At 30.2% G+C, this 19,187-nt stretch overlaps 3 protein-coding genes across 5 annotated transcripts; all 3 read left to right on the forward strand.

Annotated features, from left to right (window-relative positions):
• Positions 1 to 1,117: 1,117 nt before the first annotated feature.
• Positions 1,118 to 2,638, forward strand: LOC127082335 (transcription factor bHLH162). The gene is made up of 3 exons (XM_051022571.1): positions 1,118 to 1,255; positions 1,334 to 1,681; positions 2,462 to 2,638. Exons 1-3 carry the CDS (start codon positions 1,118 to 1,120, stop codon positions 2,636 to 2,638), a joined length of 663 nt encoding a protein of 220 aa, XP_050878528.1.
• An 8,953-nt stretch (positions 2,639 to 11,591) lies between these two features.
• LOC127086902 (uncharacterized) lies at positions 11,592 to 13,107 on the forward strand. The gene is made up of 6 exons (XM_051027723.1): positions 11,592 to 11,622; positions 11,739 to 11,935; positions 12,034 to 12,138; positions 12,229 to 12,354; positions 12,438 to 12,626; positions 12,707 to 13,107. The coding sequence occupies exons 2-6, from the start codon at positions 11,753 to 11,755 to the stop codon at positions 12,902 to 12,904; spliced, it is 801 nt and encodes a 266-aa protein (XP_050883680.1). The 5' UTR covers positions 11,592 to 11,622; positions 11,739 to 11,752; the 3' UTR covers positions 12,905 to 13,107.
• Positions 13,108 to 17,454: 4,347 nt separating this feature from the next.
• Positions 17,455 to 19,187, forward strand: LOC127086903 (proton pump-interactor 1). Of its 3 annotated transcripts, none has more exons than XR_007789672.1 (6): positions 17,455 to 17,690; positions 17,778 to 17,960; positions 18,045 to 18,170; positions 18,263 to 18,616; positions 18,731 to 18,801; positions 18,908 to 18,971. XR_007789672.1 is itself a non-coding variant. In XM_051027724.1 (6 exons), exons 1-6 carry the CDS (start codon positions 17,484 to 17,486, stop codon positions 19,034 to 19,036), a joined length of 1,098 nt encoding a protein of 365 aa, XP_050883681.1. In that variant the 5' UTR covers positions 17,455 to 17,483; the 3' UTR covers positions 19,037 to 19,187. The 3 variants fall into 3 exon arrangements, 2 of the variants coding, with proteins under 2 accessions (XP_050883681.1, XP_050883682.1); XM_051027724.1 differs by having other exon boundaries at positions 18,703 to 18,801; positions 18,908 to 19,187; XM_051027725.1 differs by having other exon boundaries at positions 17,778 to 17,867; positions 18,703 to 18,801; positions 18,908 to 19,187.

The raw sequence follows: 19,187 nt of genomic DNA on the forward strand, positions 1-19,187 counted from the left end.
ATTATTAACTATTGAATTTTCCCTTATCATTTAACACTTGCATGAATGTATTTGAAAACATAGTACATGGTCTTATGATCTTTAGATTTTAAAATAAAAATTCACACTTTCCAAGAGTAGGTGTCAATAAAAATAACAAAACCACTTTATTAGAAAATAACTAAATAATCAGAATCTTTAAAGCGGAATATTTTTCTCAATTTTGTGTAATTTACATGGACATCTAATAAAACCAATTCCAGAACACACTAATAATAAGAGAAAATTAAAATAGCAATGACAACAAATTTTTAACATAGGAAACTTCTGAGAATAAAAATCTTGAAACCTAATTTAAAAAAAATTCTTCCATAGTATCTAAATAAAAATCTTCTAAGTAATATTAAAGAATAACAATCTTCATAAAAAAAAAAGTAAAGATTAAAAACACACTCTAAAGAACACTTTCACAAAATGTGAATATACTAAAAGAATTAAAAGAATTATAAGAGAAGGTAAGACTACTCTATAGTTAACTAGATGATAAGAACAAGTACTAAATTTATACCTCAAACTTACACTAATCTAGCACCTGAGAGCAGTTTTCTTTTTCTTCTTCTCTCTCAAAGTGCCTTTCTTTGTCTGTTTCTTTTTCTCTTCTACTATTTGGTCTTTTTCTCTATTTTATTGCTATGTTATTATTGTACAAATAGAGTTTTAAAACCTGTAAAATTTCAGGTGGACCAAAATTGAAAGTAGGTCCAATTCCCTTTTATCTTTAAATAAATAGCGGACTCCACTTTTAGAAAATGGAGATATCCCTATTCTTTATCCACAACATCTCTAAGCCCTAAGATTAAGATTTAGTAGAATGACAAATCTAATTGAAAATCTAGCGGAAGATCGAGGTTGACCAATTATTCACATTGAAATTATGATATCTTGTAATGAAAGCAATATTATTGTGATTAGATTTGAAATCACGCCGTAGTAGAATATTATTGAAATACTGTATGAATGTCGAATAGATGACATGTTTGTCTTGTCCTCACTTCCTTACTTTTTTTATAAAGGCTTCACATTCAGCTAATCTTGAATTATAATAATCCTAACTCAGAAAAATTTAGTTTGTTTTCCAATGGATCACTATGAACCAGGATTTCAACCTTGTTCTTCAACCAAAGTCGAAAGAAAGGTTGTTGAGAAAAATAGAAGAAATAAGATGAAGAGTCTCTTTTCCAACCTCAACTCTCTTTGCCCTAACTATAATCCCAAGGTGCATCCATCATCTCTTCTTGAAAACATTCATAATATTTATACTATATAATTTGGTGTTATTTTTCTTTTCATGCAGAAAGCATTATCGTTACCTGATCAAGTAGACAATGCTATAAACTATATTAAGAGCTTAGAGACAAATTTGAAATTGGCGAAGGAGAAGAAAGAAAGTTTAATGAGAAGCAAGAGATCTAGTAGTGTCTGTTCGAGTTCTTTTGGAGCAAAAGGAAGCATAAAATCACCAAAAGTTGAGATTCATGAAAACGGTTCTTCTCTACAAGTCATTGTAACATGTGCGGTTGATGATAAGTTTAAGTTCATTTTCTATGAAATTATAAGAATACTGCACGAAGATCATGTGGAGGTCATCTCTGCAAATTCTTCAATGGCGGGAGATTCCGTTATTCATGTTGTGCATGCAGAGGTATATATATACATTGATTTATGGTTATAAATTGCCGTTGTAACTACATTGCAATCTTTTAAATATTTTGTTAAAAGACATTAAAATGTGCTCGTGATTCCAATTGTATTTATGTTGGGAATTTGAATATCCGCAACATAGTTTTAAATTGCGGTTGTGATCATGGATACTATTGGGTCGTGGATGTTGCATGCAATTGCGGTCATTGTGATTGTTGCTATATATATTTTGGTTCCCATAATGTGATTGCCGACTTAGAGTTTTCGAAATACACAATTGAGACAAGTAATGTTAAGACTTTTCAATATAAAGGATGACAAGTGAAAATTAGGGTTATCAAATATTTGGCGAGAAGAACTAAACGAATATGGCTGAAATAGTCCATCGTTCTCGATGCCGGTCATACACAAGATTTTATGGCGCATTGCAATTGCGTTCATGATGATGTTATGGAACCTACCATATTGGCAATAATGTTTAGCTCGCAATTGCAAATTCAAACCGCAAATTATAACCATGATTCATAGTTCGGGTAAGTGAGAGATTTTAATATTTAAAATTTGCGGTTTGAATTCGCAATTGTGGGTGTTGCAATTGCGAATTCAAACCGCAAATTTTAATATTTTGAGTTAAAAAACTTTTAAAATGTTACTAGTTTAAAATACATAATATGTCTTTATTATAAATGATTATCAACTCTGTTTGTCAAGGCAAATTCTTAAACACATTTCAATTTGGACAAAACTTATGATTGATTTGTCTTCTTTGACTATTGTGTAGATTCTGCACTCATTGCTTCAACTTGGAGCAACCAAAGTAAGTGAGAGATTGAAAAGGTTTGTGAACGAATCTGTGGAAGAGGTGCAAATCGTGCCTCAATTGTGGGATTGTGAGATTGGAAATGAGACTTGGGATCTAAGTTCTATAGTAAACAAGTGTTTACCATATTCGTTATGAATAACAAGAGATACAAAAAATGCATTGCAGATTGTGGTTTACTTCATATGATTAAGTGTCTTCTAGTGTTGCCATTCAAAAACAATTTCTTAGTGTCTTCATGTGTACTTTGTAGAAGTTCACTGATGTAGTACTTTATAATAATTCAGTTATATATTTTTAATCTTATGAAACCATTTTTTTGCTAAAACAAAATAATTAGCTAAATTAAATATATTCCTTAGGGAAACCATTTTTTTTTGCACAATTTGGAATGAAGTCTCTCCAAATCTCATTTTGAATATAAAACCTGCATTTGTTATATGATCAACACATTTATTGCATTCAAGATAAAAGTGAGACACCTTGAAGCGGAATACCAAATAGCATGATGATAATTTTTTCATTCGGATAAAAGCTTCCAAGAAATATTGATAGTATTAGTAAATTCTCAAATGGAAATAAGGAAATCACTTTCAAGCCAAAGTAGATTACATCCTCTTCTAGAGGTATGCTATAAAGCCATAATGATACATGTAATTTTAACTTGGAAATATGTTGCAATACCTCGATTTTTATTACATTGCACTTAAATAGGTGTCCAAATAACATTGAAAAACTCATCCCCATGTTACAAGTACAGGATTCCCTCGAGACATCTCATTTATGTTATATTTAACCTAATGAATTTGTAGACAATTTCAATTGATTTGCTTAATACAAGGTGTATGGGATTCTCTAATTGATAACAAAGAGTTTCAGGATAGTGAGTTGACGGATCAATGAATACATTTTTTTTGAGAGAGGTACTATGTTGTGAATCAAAAAATTTATGTCTAAGTTTATTGCAAAGTTTATATTAGCGTCATTGAATTTGAGTTTATTTGTTGTGTGTAAAGTTTTCCAAATGATTGTTGTATACGTGCACAAGGTAGTTAGACCAAGTTGAATGCATAACAAAGATTTCAACGATGCCGTAAATTGCAATGTGTGGCTAAAATTCAAGAAGAGAAGTTTTCAAGTATTGAGTGCAGAAGTAACATCTAAAAATCAATGTGAAAATTACATTACTCGTTAATCTTTAAGAGATGAGAGATTTTTGTAGGCACAGAATGTAGGATTGCCGGGAGATTTTAGTCCAACTAATTTATGCATGTTCATTATTATGACTTAGAAATTCATCTTTGAAGTTATGTGATTAATTCTTGAAGTTATGCAATTAATTCTTCCTTACTCCACCAACTTATATATCAATTTCTAAGTACGTGCTCTTCAATGCAAAAGAGAAAGAGAGATAAAGGATCTATATGTCTTACACATCTGGGACAATTAAAAAATCCCGCATCCTTGCCATTGATAAGGATGGATAGTTTCAATGATTTGGAGATTGTGAGAATCCAATTGAAAAAAAAAGTCAGACTCAAATTTGTTTCGAACACTAAGAAAGAAATGTCATACAAAGATGTCTTATATTTCTTTGCAATATCAACCTTCGATATGTCATGTTACCTCAAAATGATTGCTTGTCCAACAAATTAATAACCTAGTGTTATATATATATATATATATATATATATATATATATATATATATATATATATATATATATATATATATATATATATATATATATATACTCAAATTAACTCGTTAATTAAATTATCCATATCTATATCCAAATTCAGCTATTAAAAATTGATTAGTTATTAATATAGTTTTACCAAAATTCATATTTTGAATATGTTATTAATATGATTTTAATCAAATTTATATTTTGGCATCCATATCCAAAATAAAAATCAAATTAGTCTATTTTTATTTTTAAATTTATTTTAAAAATAAAAAATATTTATTCTTTTAATTTTGAAAAATAAAAATTTTGGAATTTAAAAAAAAAAGTTTTTATAACCTTTTTTAGTCACATCTTAAAAAAAGTTTTAATTTAATTTTTTTTATATAACCTTTTTATTTAATTTATTTTTTCCCTCTTTCATAAATATTTTCATAAAAAAAAAAAAAAAGAGAAATTGTTTGGATGTAAGATTCTAAGTTGTCTTGCTTAATTCAAAGTTCATAATAACTCTAAATTTGGTCTTGATTTGATGATAATTTGGTTTGGTTATTGCTTGCTTGTGTGATTGATATGCATGCTATATTAGACATCGATTTTATCTTGCCTAGACCTTGATCTGTTTAAACAAGACAAAGTGTGCACATAATCAAAATAAACCTTTCAAATGAGATTCAAGCCTTGAACCATCAATCTAGTTTTCAAAATCTCATCATTTTTCCTTAACTTCAAACCATTTTTTCTTATTAAAATTGAAAGAAAAAGATTAGTTGGGTGAAAGGTTCAGTCGTAGTCCCGAATACTAGACTCAAGTTGTAAGAGCTTGCAACCATCAGCTTCGTCTTCCCTTTAAAACACTTATAAATATTCAACCATTTTTCATAAAAACATTGGAAGAAAAAAACCACCTTGGTGAAATATCCAGTCATAGTATCGAATATTAGACCCAAGTAGTAATTACTTGAAAGTTATGAATATTCGTCTTCCAACCCCAAAAGACATCCAACCAATCAAACTCGTTTTCTCGCCGTAGTGCGATGATCCTTCAAAATCTTTTCAAAAACGAAACGTATTTTGTCTTGAGGTGATTCTAAGCAATGGTTCATCCACAACCATTTAGTCGAGATAAGTGGAATTTTCTCGTGAATGTTGATACCTAGAAATCCATTCAATGTGATGCAAACGCCCGCTCCTCACGTGTTTTGGGTAAAACAATATTTTCCATCGATTGATACAAAATAGATTTCGCTAAAATCGACCAACAAATAAACACTTCCTACCTAGAAATACGTAAGCCTTGAGTTCTCTATTGTACCCGGAGATACGTATGAGCGAGATTCAAAGTCTCATCAGTCACCCTAATAAAAAAATAAACCTTTTTTGTTCTATCTTTATTTCTTTAAATAACTTGAGAAGCCTAAAATTTTAAAGCTAACACTAACGGGCACAACTAATCAAACGATTTTGGTATAGTACAACGAAAGTGAGGGGTGTTAATACATTCCCCTTGCGTAATCAACTCCCGAATCCTGATTCGGTTTCGATGATCAATATCTTAGTCATTCTTTTTGGGTTTTATCAATATTTATCCTTTCCCATTTTTGAAATAAATAAAATTCAGTGGCGACTCTGTTAAGTCCATCCCTCGAGCGTGTGATAGCGCTTCGCAAGGTCATGTTCTCATTTTTTGAGGTACGACACCTGTGCAACTAACCTGCCACACGACGCTTTGTCCCTCACATGTTGTTTGTACCTTGGTCAACAATGGTACGAAAAGTTAAATGGGAGTGGGGAATTTTTTATCTCTTCATCTCAAGTATAAGCTACCAATATTCGACGTGACATAACTCGTCTATAACTCGTTTATGTGTTTAAGAATGTTTACCTTAGGACCTAGTAATGATGTATGTATTAAGCTCATCATGAGCTAAAAATCCTTTATCATAAGCAATGTGATGTTAATATAAAGGAGTCTTTTGTGTTATTTGATGGGGTATTAGTGCTTTATTTTATCATGTATTTTTTTATCATAAATTTGATTCTTTGGTTGATCATCTTATGAAAGGATAAAAGTTTGTTGTTGTTGTAAGGAATCTAACAACAAGAGGAGATTATGATAAATGTGATTGAAAATAGTTGGATATGAATATTCATTAGATTAACTACTTTAAGCATAAAGAGCTAAAATCATAGAGGACATTTGGAATGAAATCAGACATGCCTTAAAGTACAATGCGAGGTTTAGGAATTTGTTCCCTTGCTTTATTATACATGTTTATGATTTTGTAGGAATACACCTAAAAATAACATTCTGACCTCATATGCCTCAACGAAGTACATCATGTGCACTCAAGAGACAAGTTATAGTAATGGATCATTGCCTATCATATTTTCCATCACGTATTTCACTTATTTAAACCAAAGTTATTTCTTCTACTATTTACTTTAAAACTGGACTTCTAACAATCATCAATTATTGTTATTTTGCTAATGGTCATTCACAAAAGTTAGTTGTTCAAATCAATTTAAGTTATTTCTACTCCCTGTGGGTTTAACATCCTTACTAATATATCACATGCTACTTTAAGAGCATGTACACTTGCATGTGACACCATATATTTTCAAGCAACAAGTTTATGGTGCCGTTGTCGGGGAGTGTGTTAAATAAAATATTGATTTTCTAAATTTTTGTGAAAATATCATTAGAGATTATGAAGTTTTAGATAATCTGGTGACACGACATGTGCTTAGTTGTTGCATACGTAGGTTGTTAAATATAGTATATAGAGGATATCCTTAGCAAAAAAAACGCTCATATTGCTAAGGAGATTTCAAGCTACTAGTCACTTATCAGGAAGTCCTTCACCTACTATTATTTTTGGTAACTTTGAAGGATATTTTTAAGAGGAACCATTTGAAGAGGAAGGTGTCATGAAAGATAATGACATTATTGGCATTGCCAATTATGCAAGAAACATAAGGTAGTTTGATGTGTTTGATCCCAATGCCATGAATACGAGGATTATAAAACTAAATATCATAATGACACTATTTGAATTCAAGCCTGTGATGTTTCAAATGTTGTAAGTAATAGGCCAATATTTAGGGGCTGCCAATGAAGATCCACATTTGCACTTGAGGCAATTCTTGGAAGTAGTTAGCAACTTGAAAATACTTGGCATTTCTGATGATGCTTTTAGACTCGGGTTTTTTCCATACTCTCTAAGGGATAGAGTCAAGAATTGGATGAACTCTCTATATCCTAAATCCATAGCCAGATGGAATGCCTTAGATGAACAAAATTAAGCTAAGTATTTTTCTCCTATCAATAATGCTAAGATGAGAATTGAAATTACTTCTATCACAGCAAGAAAAATAACAGAGTCACCATCATCTTTCATTTGTTCCTAATGAACAAGGAAATAATGATAGAACCTATAGTTAAGGGAAAAGACTAAGGTTTGGGAGTCGGTTAAGCAAGAGAAATGTGTTAGGAACTCCTCACCTCCATTGTACTCAATGAGATCCTCATTTAATCCTAGGGCTAATGTGTGTTTCTAAGGGAATGTCTGCTTACGTTATTTATTCTTGCTTGAGATATTTATTTACAAGGGATTAAATTATTATTCATAGAAGATGTTTGATTAATAAAGAGAGACACAAAAGTTTTTGGTTATTGTACTCCCTAGAGTGCTACGACTCTATGCCTACGTACCTTCATGTTTGATGAAGTATTAGAGCACCATAACTATTCTAGAAAATGTTTGTTTCTTTGGTTGTTTTTAGATTATTGAAAAAAATCTCAACGCATCGGGGGCAGAGAAAGTCTTTTGATTTGAAAATGTCTCAATGCACAAGGGCAAAAGACTTAGAATTTGAATGTATGGAATTGATTTTAGTTGATTGGTTAATTGCAGAAATCTTATAATTAACTTAATTAGAAATTAAGTTAAATGATATATATATATATATATATATATATAATTTTATTTGAAATGTTAAACATAATTAAATAATAAAGAAAAAAATTATTACTATCTTGATTAAACCCTAATTAACCCTAATGACATCTAAATGCTAACCCTAAGATTAATCATGGAAGTATCCTAATAAACCCTAATTATAAAAGAAGTTTTTTGTTTGTCTTTTTTAAATTATTAATTAAGAATAAAATGGACCCTTAATTAGTAAAATTAATTATTAACTAAATTAATTAATTATTGATTAACTTCTTATTATAAATATTATTTGGTGAAAATAGTTATTAAGAAAATCAATTAGAAGAAATAAATTAAATAAAAATAAGGGAAAAAGGATAGGGGTATATTTGGTACTGAAATAGAAATGAGCTAAGTAATGGGAGTGTGAAAAGCAATGGGATCTAGATTTACTTCTGGATCCCAACGTACAGTCATGAAGACCATCGAGAGAGTCAATAATTTGACTCTCATCTGGAATCGTTGGATTGATCCAAAGAAATCTAGACAAATTTCATAGAGAGCGTTGGATGAGTATACTTAGTCAAAGTAATTGGAGTGGAGGGACCAAATTTATAGTCAACATGAGGGTGTACGGTGTGTCCGTGTGCAAGTGACCACCAATTTACTGAGATAGTCAACTGATCTGAAGCGTTGTAGAGTGCCACTTAACATTTATTAGTGGCAACCCTGAGCGAGTATTTATTCGAAATCCCTCCAACCATTTCATTTCTCTCTTTTTCTTCTCTCTATACTATGACCTCTCTCTAAACATTCTCTCCACTCTCACCACGATCGCTCTCCCCAAGCACCGTCCTCAGCCCACAAACCCCCTAAAACCACCACCAAACCCCATTTTAATGTTAAATTTCAACCAGAAACTTCAAATCTTCATCTGGAATTTCCAGATCCCTTCAAACTTCAAGAACCCCAAACAAAAACCCTTCAAAACCTAACCCTAGGTGATTAACCCTAGCTGGGTTCAAATGAACCCTAACATCTTCAACCTTGAAACCCAAGAACCCTAACCATATACAAAGAACTCTAACCTTGAAGAAGATGAATCTTCTTCTTCTACCTTAAACTAACCCTAACCCTAAGCTAACTTAAACCCAGATTCATACTTAAACTACCCAGATCACTATAAATCTTCGGTCGATCCATATATCAGCTCCTCCTAAATTATAAATCGACCCCCAAATCCTCAAAATCAAACAATAACCTCCCCGTCCTAAACCTTAACTCCTTTATGTTTACCCTAACCCTTTCACCCAAATCAAACGCTAAACAACAACATCAATCAAAAGCAGACAAGCACAAAAATACAAAGAATCCTAATCTATAAATCAAGCATCAGAGGCTCGATTGTGAAGAAGAAGAAAACCAACCTACGAGGTTGAGGATTCCCCTGGTGTAGGTAAACGATTCTTTTTTTAATCCCTTTTCTTCTTATGAGTTCTTTATCCCCTCTCCTTCTGACTTCTTCTTTCTTCTTTATATGTGAGGTACATTGGAATTGTGATGGTTGTTTAGCTCGGAGGAATTAGGGTTTCGATATGAAACCCTAGTTACTTCTTAATTGGAGCTTTAATAAAGGTTGGGAATTGTAGAGCAAATAATGCTCAGGGTTTTAGTTTTTTTCGTCCTCCTTTCTGATTTTTCTTTAGGTTATTTATAGATTTAGAATTAGGGTTTTGATTTCAATTAGATTGATGTATTAGGCAAGTTTTAATCTGATTGATGATTTGATTAGATTTAAAGAATTAGGGTTTTTAAGACTTGATGTATTTCGCCTGGAGTGCTTGTAGTTCTATTCTTTTGATGTACTTGTGAATGAATTTGGAAATATTTGATTGAAATTCAAAATTAATGTTTTGATCCAAGTGTGTTTCTGATTCTGCACAATCTAGGGTTTGTGAATGGATTAGGGCATTGGGGGATGAATACGAGTTATGTAAATGACCCGGTGAAGTGGTGGACTTGGGATTATGTGTCCAAATGGATATAGGCAGTGGCAACCCCTACCAATGTTGTTAAGGTTGTGACTAAATTTTTAGTAAAAACCATCTTTTCTAGACATGTAACACCATGAGCTATCATTAGTGATGAGGGTGCCCATTTTTGTAATAAATTGTTTGAAAATCAAATGAAAAAAATATGGGGTGAAGCACAAGGTTGCTACATCCTGTCATCCACAAAGTAATGGGAAAACCGAGTTATCTAATTGAGAAATAAAAAGAATTTTAGAAAAGATGGTTATCCCTGCAAGGAAGGATTGGTCTAAACAACTTGATGATGCTTTGTGGGCTTATCAAACTAATTACAAAATCCCTTTAGGAATGTGTCCCTGTAGACTAGTTTATGGAAAAGCTTTCCACTTATCCATAGAGTTAGAACACAAAGCATTTTGGACTGTAAAAAAGTTGATTTTTAACTTGACATATGCTAGACAAGAAGGGATGATCAAAATCAATGAGTTGGAATAACATAGATTGTCTCATATGAAAATGTTGAGTTGTACAAGGAAGAGACAAAAAAGATGCATGACATGAAATGTCAGAAAAGATAATTACTGGAAGGCCAACAAGTTTTCTTGTTTAAGTCAAGACTAAAATTATTGCCTAAAAAATTGATGTCAAGAAGGTCGGATTCCTTCAAACTTTTGAAAATTTATCCACATGGGATTGTAGACCTTTTGAATGAGAAAACATGGAATGAGTCTAAAGTCAATGGTCAGTATATCCAAGTTGTATAACCCAAACTCAAGTTGATTAGGGTTAGGGTTAGTTGCTTAGTATTCAAGTTACTTAATTGTATATATGTACACATATTGTAATTTATTTTAGAACATTCAATAATAACAACCCTAAAAAACTCTGAGATTTAAGATTTTTCATTACATTTAAAGAAAAATAAATTATTGTGTTGGACATCAAGAATGAAAGTGTTAAAGTTTCATGTCGATTAAGAATGGAGAAAATGTTAGGTTTATAAGAGAGATGACTCCTACCACATTGTCTTTAAGATTTTGAGTGAATATGTGGCGTTAAAGTCTCTTGGATCCCCATACAAAATGCAATTGCAAGTGTCATTTTAAATCATGCTTAAATTTCTTTTATTTATTAGCTTAAAATTTGATCCTTTTTTATAGAAGGACTAACCAATCATTCATGTCAAACGTAGTTTCTTTTAATTATTAGGTTACCCTGCCATATTTAAAAGTATTCTATATGGTTTGCGAAATTCATAAAGTCAAAAATATCGTTTGATATTTTTAATTCCTATAATTATTTGAAAATCTATAAGAAATAAAATAATTTAAATTCCATATATTGACTTTCTTGGCGTGGGGTGCAAGTGTTTAACAATCAAATAATTAATTACTAATTAGCAATATAAGTAGTCATTAAAATCAGTGATCCATAGCATGTGCTAACAAGTAAAACCTAATCACAGAGGTAAGTATCTGAATTGAATTAGATGATATATTTTAGTTTGATTAAATAAAAAAAAAACTGCTTATTATAATTCATTTTTCTGATTAATTATGATCTTTTATCATGTCAAAAATCAGGAAAGTTTAACATCATGGAGAATAAGGCAGTTGATGAAAATTCAGGAAATGTTTCCAAACATGTTCATCAATTCAACTTTGTCAAGCTATGGCCAACAGTTCCAGATTCAGTCTCTCAAATCCAAAGGGAAGAGAAAGTGATTAAGACAATGAATCAGGACATTTGGGAAATCACTGACAAGATCGCAAAGAGAACGGTATATAATAAATAGAAATTGGAATTTTTTATTTCATTCATAAATTTGAATATGGTAGAAAACATTGACATTAACAAAAAATATTTGTTTTGTAACAGTTAGAAAAAGAGTATCTTGATTTCAATATGGCTCTTGATGAGTTGAATTTCAGAAATGTTAAAGTAGAAAATGGTGGATGGTTTGGAGAAAAGCTTGATAAAAATGTAATGAATTCTATATTTTTAATAGTAGTTTTATCATATGATGAGATTCTTATGTTTTTTGTTGTTTTGGTTTTGAAATCATTTGTGTAGTCTTTGAATTATTTGAGGCTACATGGAAGCAAAAGTTTGGTTGAAGAGAGAAAAATTATGAGGGACATAAAGATTCAACAGAAAGATGTTTCTCCATTCAAATCACTAGAAGTGCTTAAGGAAACGGTAATCTAATATATTCAGTTTTTCCTTTGGTTATGAAGGTTGAAATTTCTTGGTATGAAAGTTGAAATGTTCAAATGCAACAGTTATTGTGTAACGGAGGGAGTTTATTCTTTAATCGGAGAGTTAAAAACTTGGAGCAGATGATTAGAGAGAATTATTACTTGAGTGATCGACAGAAACTCGTAATAGAAATCGAACAATTCCAAATCCAACATAAGGAGCGAGCTTCCAAGTATGATTATTTGAAGAAAACTATTAAAGAACAAATCAAGGTAACTTATGATTAATTGGCTTTAATAAAAAACAGCTTATAATTATTCATAGTGTGACCGATAATTCTATTTTGTTGTAGCTTCTATGTGATGATGATTCTTTGAAAAACAGAAGAGAATGGATGGAATTTGGGGCAAGAAATAAACATAATGTGAAAGAACAAGTAGCTATAAATGGAGAATTGTATTCTTTGAAAGAAAAATTGACAGATAAGTATAAGAAAAGGGAAGAAGCATTTCAAATGCTTTTGAAATTGAACAGACGGTATCTTATATGAATAGATTGTATCATGAGGAGCTAAGATGGTAAAATAGAAGTAGAAGCTTAGGGCCTGTCCTCTTTGTCTGCAATCGTTAGAGAGCCGACAACTACGTAGTGATGGGAGAATAAGATCTGATAAATCATGCAGAAGTATGCTTTTGTAATTATGTGAGAAAAATGTTAGAAGATTGATAAGAATAAATGCTATTCTGTTGAAAATCTAACATATTCCTATCTATATCATACTCTAAAAATGATTGTAATAGTAATTGCTGGGGCCACTAGCTAACTTATTGGTAGGGCCAGCCCAATCAATTTAGAGACTCTCTTCTAATTTTAAAAATGGATATATATATATATATATATATATATATATATATATATATATATATATATATATATATATATATATATATATATATATATATATAATGATTAAAAATGACAAACAAAATATAAAATTATATATTAATCAAATGAAGTACCAAAAAGTTCAAAGGTATTGTTTAAACTACTAATAGCATTTCTTACAACTTAAATTATCTAACTACATAAAAAGAGTCTTCCTACGAACACTTTTTGAAGCAAAATCGTCAACTAAGTCTTCATATTTTATTGTCTCCAAAATATCATTTTTAATAGCTATTAATGCCAATCCATTAAGCCTTTCTTGTGAAATGGTAGACCGCAAGTAAGTCTTTAACAACTTCAATTTTGAAAAACTTCTTTCTGCAGAAGCAACTGTCACAGGAATAGTCAATAATATTCTATATGCAATAACTGTATTAGGAAAACAATCCAAGCCTTTTAAAAATAATAATATATTAGTAGGTCTTATGGTTTCTTCAGGCAACATTTCTCTTAGTAACTTCAACTCTGCAAAAAATTCATTCCCATCAATATCAGATTGCTCATTATGTTTCAATGTCTGCTCAAAGTTAGTACAACAAGACTTCAAAGTTGCATCATCTAATGTTTGTAACTTGTGAGAAGTAAACAAAAAACCAAAAATACTTTCATACTCTTGGTATTGCTCAAACCTCTTGTTAAGAGAAACTACAGCTTGATCAACAAGGTAAAGAAAATAATTAGCCCTGAATGATTCTTCTTCTGATAGTTCGACTGATGGGATATTCAAATTCTCATCAAATTGCTTTTTTCTTTTCATTATACGCCTTTGAGGAAATATTGGAGCAATATTCAATTCCACCGCAATTTCCTTAGCGTTAATCAATACCTTATAAAAACCTGTTTCTCTATATCCCTCAAAATACGAAATCAACCCCTTAAGTTTTTGCATAGCAACATCAATAAGCATATCCTTTTCCTGTAAAAGCTTGCTAACAAAATTAATTGCAGATAATATTTCAAACCAAATAATTATAGCCATCAAAAACTCAAAATCACCAAGCTCATTTGTTGCTAAGGATTTAGCTTCATTTTGTATTTTAGGATCAAGATCATTTTCTAGACACTTCAAGCAAAGCTTCTGTAAATTTTAACATTTGAGTTCTTATAGCTTTGACACTTTCTACACGACTCTCCCAACGAGTGGATGACAATGAATTTGGAGTCAACTCTTTTACATTATCTTTCAAAATTTGCCATCTCTTAGTAGAATTGGCAAAAATTGTATAAATGCATTAAACAACTCCAAAAAAAATCCTAGCTTTAATACAAGAGTTAGCCATATCACACAATGCCAAATTAAGACTATGACAACCACAAGGAGTATAAAAGGCTCTCGGATTTATGTCTAAAAATCTCTTTTGCACATCTTGGTGTTTTCCTTTCATATTGGATCCATTATCATAACCAAGTTCTTTCAATTCATTTTGTAAAACATCAAAAAACCCATGACCAGTTGTATCATTCACATTCAAAAATCCTAAAAATGATTCCTCAATACTAACAGAAGCTGAAGAAATATCCACATATCTTATTATCAAAGACATCTGCTCTTGGTGACTAACATCAGGAGTACAATCAAGTATCACTGAAAAATACTTTGTCTGTTTGATTTTTCTAATGATTTCAATTTTAATCGTAGAACCAAGCAATGAAATCAACTCATTCTGTATGTTATGCCCAAGATAATGAATATGAACTTTTTGAGTTGTAACACGTCTAACATGTTCATGGATGATTGGGTCAAATTCAGCTAACATTTCAATCAAACCCAAAAAGTTTCCATTGTTATCTTCGTACAATTTCTCCTTAGAACCACGAAAGGCTAAATTATGTTTAGCAAGAAATTTCACTATTGAAATAACTCTTTTTAAAACATTTTTCCAGTGATCCTTTTCTTTCTCAATTAATCTTTAAGTTGTTTTATCAATAGTTTGAAATTTTTGTAGCCTTTTGCGATACTCATACCAAGTAGTCATATTTTTAACATGTTCCATGCCTAACTCGTGCTCTTTAATTCTTTCACCAACATGTACCCAATCACTAATTGTCCCCTAACAATCCCATTTTTAAAAACTTTACAACAAAAACAAAATACCCTATCCAGCTCTTTCGAATAAACAAGTCAATCTCTATCACACACCTCTACATTTGCTAAAGCTCTAGTATACAAATTAGTCGTAAAACGTCTATTCAAACTATCTCTAGGACCCTTCACAATAGAATTATCTCTTTCAGGACCTTTCACAACTAATAAATCAATCAGTTTAGGTTGAAGACGATCCCAATTTCTTGGATCAAATATATCATAATCAACATTATCATCATCATTATTAACTTCATCAACAATTGACACACTATCAAGATTATCATTTTCAATGAGCACACAATTAAGATTATCATTTTCAATGGACACACTATCAAGATTATCATTTTCAATGGGCACACTATCAAGATTATCATTTTCAATAGGCACACTATCAAGATTATCATTTTCAATAGGCAAACTATCAATATTATCAACATAACGACTTTCATTTGAAACTTGTGGTTCTTTGATTAAAAATTTATCAAGAACTCCTATTTGAGACTGAATTAACTCTTCAATTTTTTTCTTTTTCTTACGTTTATCATTTCCACATTCAAATTTTCTATTCTTAGGAGGCATCTTAGGAGGCATACTAAGAAAAACTTAAAATTTCTCACAATGTCTTTTGTGTCCGTCGATGATCTACTAATTATCCAGTTGTGAAATTGTGTTCCTACATCACTAACAAAAAAAATCAATTACATTAAATAAAAAAAATTATAAATTAATCATAAAAAAATATTAATAATTAAATCATGGAGAAAAGACTTTAATTAATATTCAATTATATTTTATTATGTTGTATTCTTCTCTAATATAGTACCATAAAAAATTCATAATTATAAATTAAAAGGAAATTATAAATTAATAGTAAGAAAATAAATTACATTTAATTAAATAAATTATAAATTAATCATAAAAAATATCAATACCAATACATACTAATTTTGCTTTGAAAGATTCCAAATTACAATTTGGTCTTATGAGAAAAAGTATGTATAAAAATCGTCATCAATACCAACAGTATTCTTGTTTTGAATTTTGATACTACTGAGTAGTGTATACAGTATACTAGTATCCCATTTCATCCTAAAATTTTATTTATTTATATATTATAATTTTATAAAGAACACAAGTTACTCTCATTTTCACCCTAAAATCTAAAATCTAAAATCTAAAATCAATATTGATACCGGAACTAAAATAGGATTTCACCGTAAAATTTAAAATAAATCTAAAATTACTATTTTTTCTACCTTCAAATCAAATAATCACAATAAAAAAAAATGGAAAGTAATTAATTGAATAAACTAATCTGATAAAAGAGAGGATTGAAAAAGAAAAATAAGATATTTTTTTCTAGTTTCAAACAGCTCTAACAAAGAAAGAGAGAAGAGAATAACGTTTGAGAGGAGAGAGAAGTGAGAACGTGTGAGAAAGGAGAAAAAAAAGCGTTTGATTTCCAAATATCCTATTTTTTAGTATTTAATATTTTATTTATTATATGTGATACAAAAATATTTTTATTTATTAATTTTTTTATATTCATTAATAATAGTTAATTTGAGATCCACAAAAAATGAGGCCATGTACTACTGCATAACTTGCACAGGAAAAGAACTGGCTTACTTATTGAAATCAAATAATAATTGCTTTGATGGGATAGAGAACCATTGAGTCCTTGACTTTATTGCTCCTTATTATAATCTAAACTTAAAGATCAACTCTAGATATATTGCAAAACTAAAATGCATAAAGTCAAAAGCTAGGTTGTTTATGATTTTCAATTTCTGTAAAATAATTTGAAAAGGTATAAGAAATAAAAAAAATTATATATGTTGACTTTCTTAGCGTGGGGTGCAAGCTAGAGTTTAAGACATAACATTAGCAACTTAAATAGTCCATAAAATCATTGATCCATTACATTTCCTTAAAAGTCCTCAATGATTTATTTTTCTTATGTGAGTTATGTTTTTCTCATTGACTATAGAATTCAATGATATATGTTGATTTGATATCTTACCTAGACTCTTATTATGATTCATTTTTCTTATTAATTATGATGGCTTTTATAATTTCAAAATTAGGAGACCTAAACATGATGGAGAATAAAGAAACTACATCTCCTCCAAAGGCTATTGATGACAATTCAGAGCACGTTTCAAAACTTGTTCATCAATTCTACTTTGTCAAGCTTTGGCCAATAGATCAAGATTCAATATGTAAAATCAAAGTTGAAGAGAACGTGGTTAAGAAAATGAATCAAGATATTTCTGAAATCACAGAAAGTATCACAAAGAAAATGGTATAGAAATTGGAATTCTTAATTTCATCCATAAATTAGAATATTAAATGAAACTTTGACATTAACAAAGTTATTGTGTTGTAACAGTCGGAAAAAGAGCATCTAGGTTCTTTGTTGAGCAGGTTAAACTATCCACGAAGGGAACATATAAAGCAAGTGGCGGCGAGTAAAGAGAAGGTACTAAAGAACTTAGATATGATTCTTGAAGTATTGTGTTTGATGAATAAAAAAGCAAAGAGAGGATGGTTTGTTGAAGAACATGATAAAAATGTAAGAAAAAATAAAGCAATATAATGTTGTTATTTTGATGAAGTTCATATATTCTGGTTCTGGATTTAAAATATTTTTGTGTAGAATTTCAATTCGTTGATGCTACATGGGAACAAAAGTTTGATTGAGGAGAAAAGAATTCTGAGAGATATAAATTTTCTGCAAAAAGATGTTGATCCATTCAAATCACTAGAAGTGCTTAAGAAAACGGTAATTTAATAAATTCAATCTTTTTTTTTTCATTATGAAGTTGGTATTTTCCTATATGTTTCTTTTGTTGGAATGTTGAAAATTTGAAACAGATAAGAAGCAGTTATTATTTGAAGAATTGGAAGCAGCTTCTAAAAGAAATTGAAATATTTCAAATCCAATATATGGAAAGAGCTTCTGGTAATGATTATGTGAAGGGTAATATTTCCAACTTTGAGTCTTTGAAGAAAATCATGAAAGACCAAATCAAGGTTCTATGTGATGAGTCTTTGAGAAATAGAAGAGAGTTGATGGAATATGGGACGAGAATTAGACATGGTTTGAAAGAAGTAGAAGGCATCAATGGAGAATTATGTTGTTTGAAAGGAAAATTGAGTGAGAAGAATAAGTTAAAGGGTGAAGCATATCAAAAGATTTTGAAATTGAAAAAATTGTATCCTGAAGAGGTAAGATATTAAAAGCCATAATATTAGTTGAGTTTTAAGTACTAGTGTATAAGTTACCATATTTTATGTTAGTTTTCCAATTTTAGATTCTCCAGTATTACCAGTATTGTTCAGATATGAATAAAGTCTACCAGCTGGTTGAAGAAAAAGATATGGGAAGCCTTGATGAGATGTCAAGATCAGAGGTGGGTAGGTTGTTTAGTTCTATATTTGTAAACCTGTTTTCATGGAATAAGCTTAAGTTTTGACAAGGGAATTATTTTTGTATTTTTAATTGCTTTGATGTGTTAGGTTGGGAAGTTCATGTTAGAATGGAATAATAATAAAGCTTTTCGAGAAGACTATGAGAAGAAAGTTATGCAATCAATGAAGAGACGACAGCTAAGTGGAGATGGGCGAAGAAAGCCCGATAAATCGTGAAGTATCGTGTTGTTGTAATGTTGGGAGCAAAAATTGAATTTAGTTTAGAATAAATTATATTATGGTGAAAGTACTAAACAACCTACTATATCGGGCTGATGTTTTGATTTATATTTATTATTTAAAATAATTGAAATGTATATATCAAATT

This window comes from Lathyrus oleraceus, chromosome 5, assembly GCF_024323335.1.
Source record: "Lathyrus oleraceus cultivar Zhongwan6 chromosome 5, CAAS_Psat_ZW6_1.0, whole genome shotgun sequence".
NCBI lineage: Eukaryota > Viridiplantae > Streptophyta > Magnoliopsida > Fabales > Fabaceae > Lathyrus > Lathyrus oleraceus.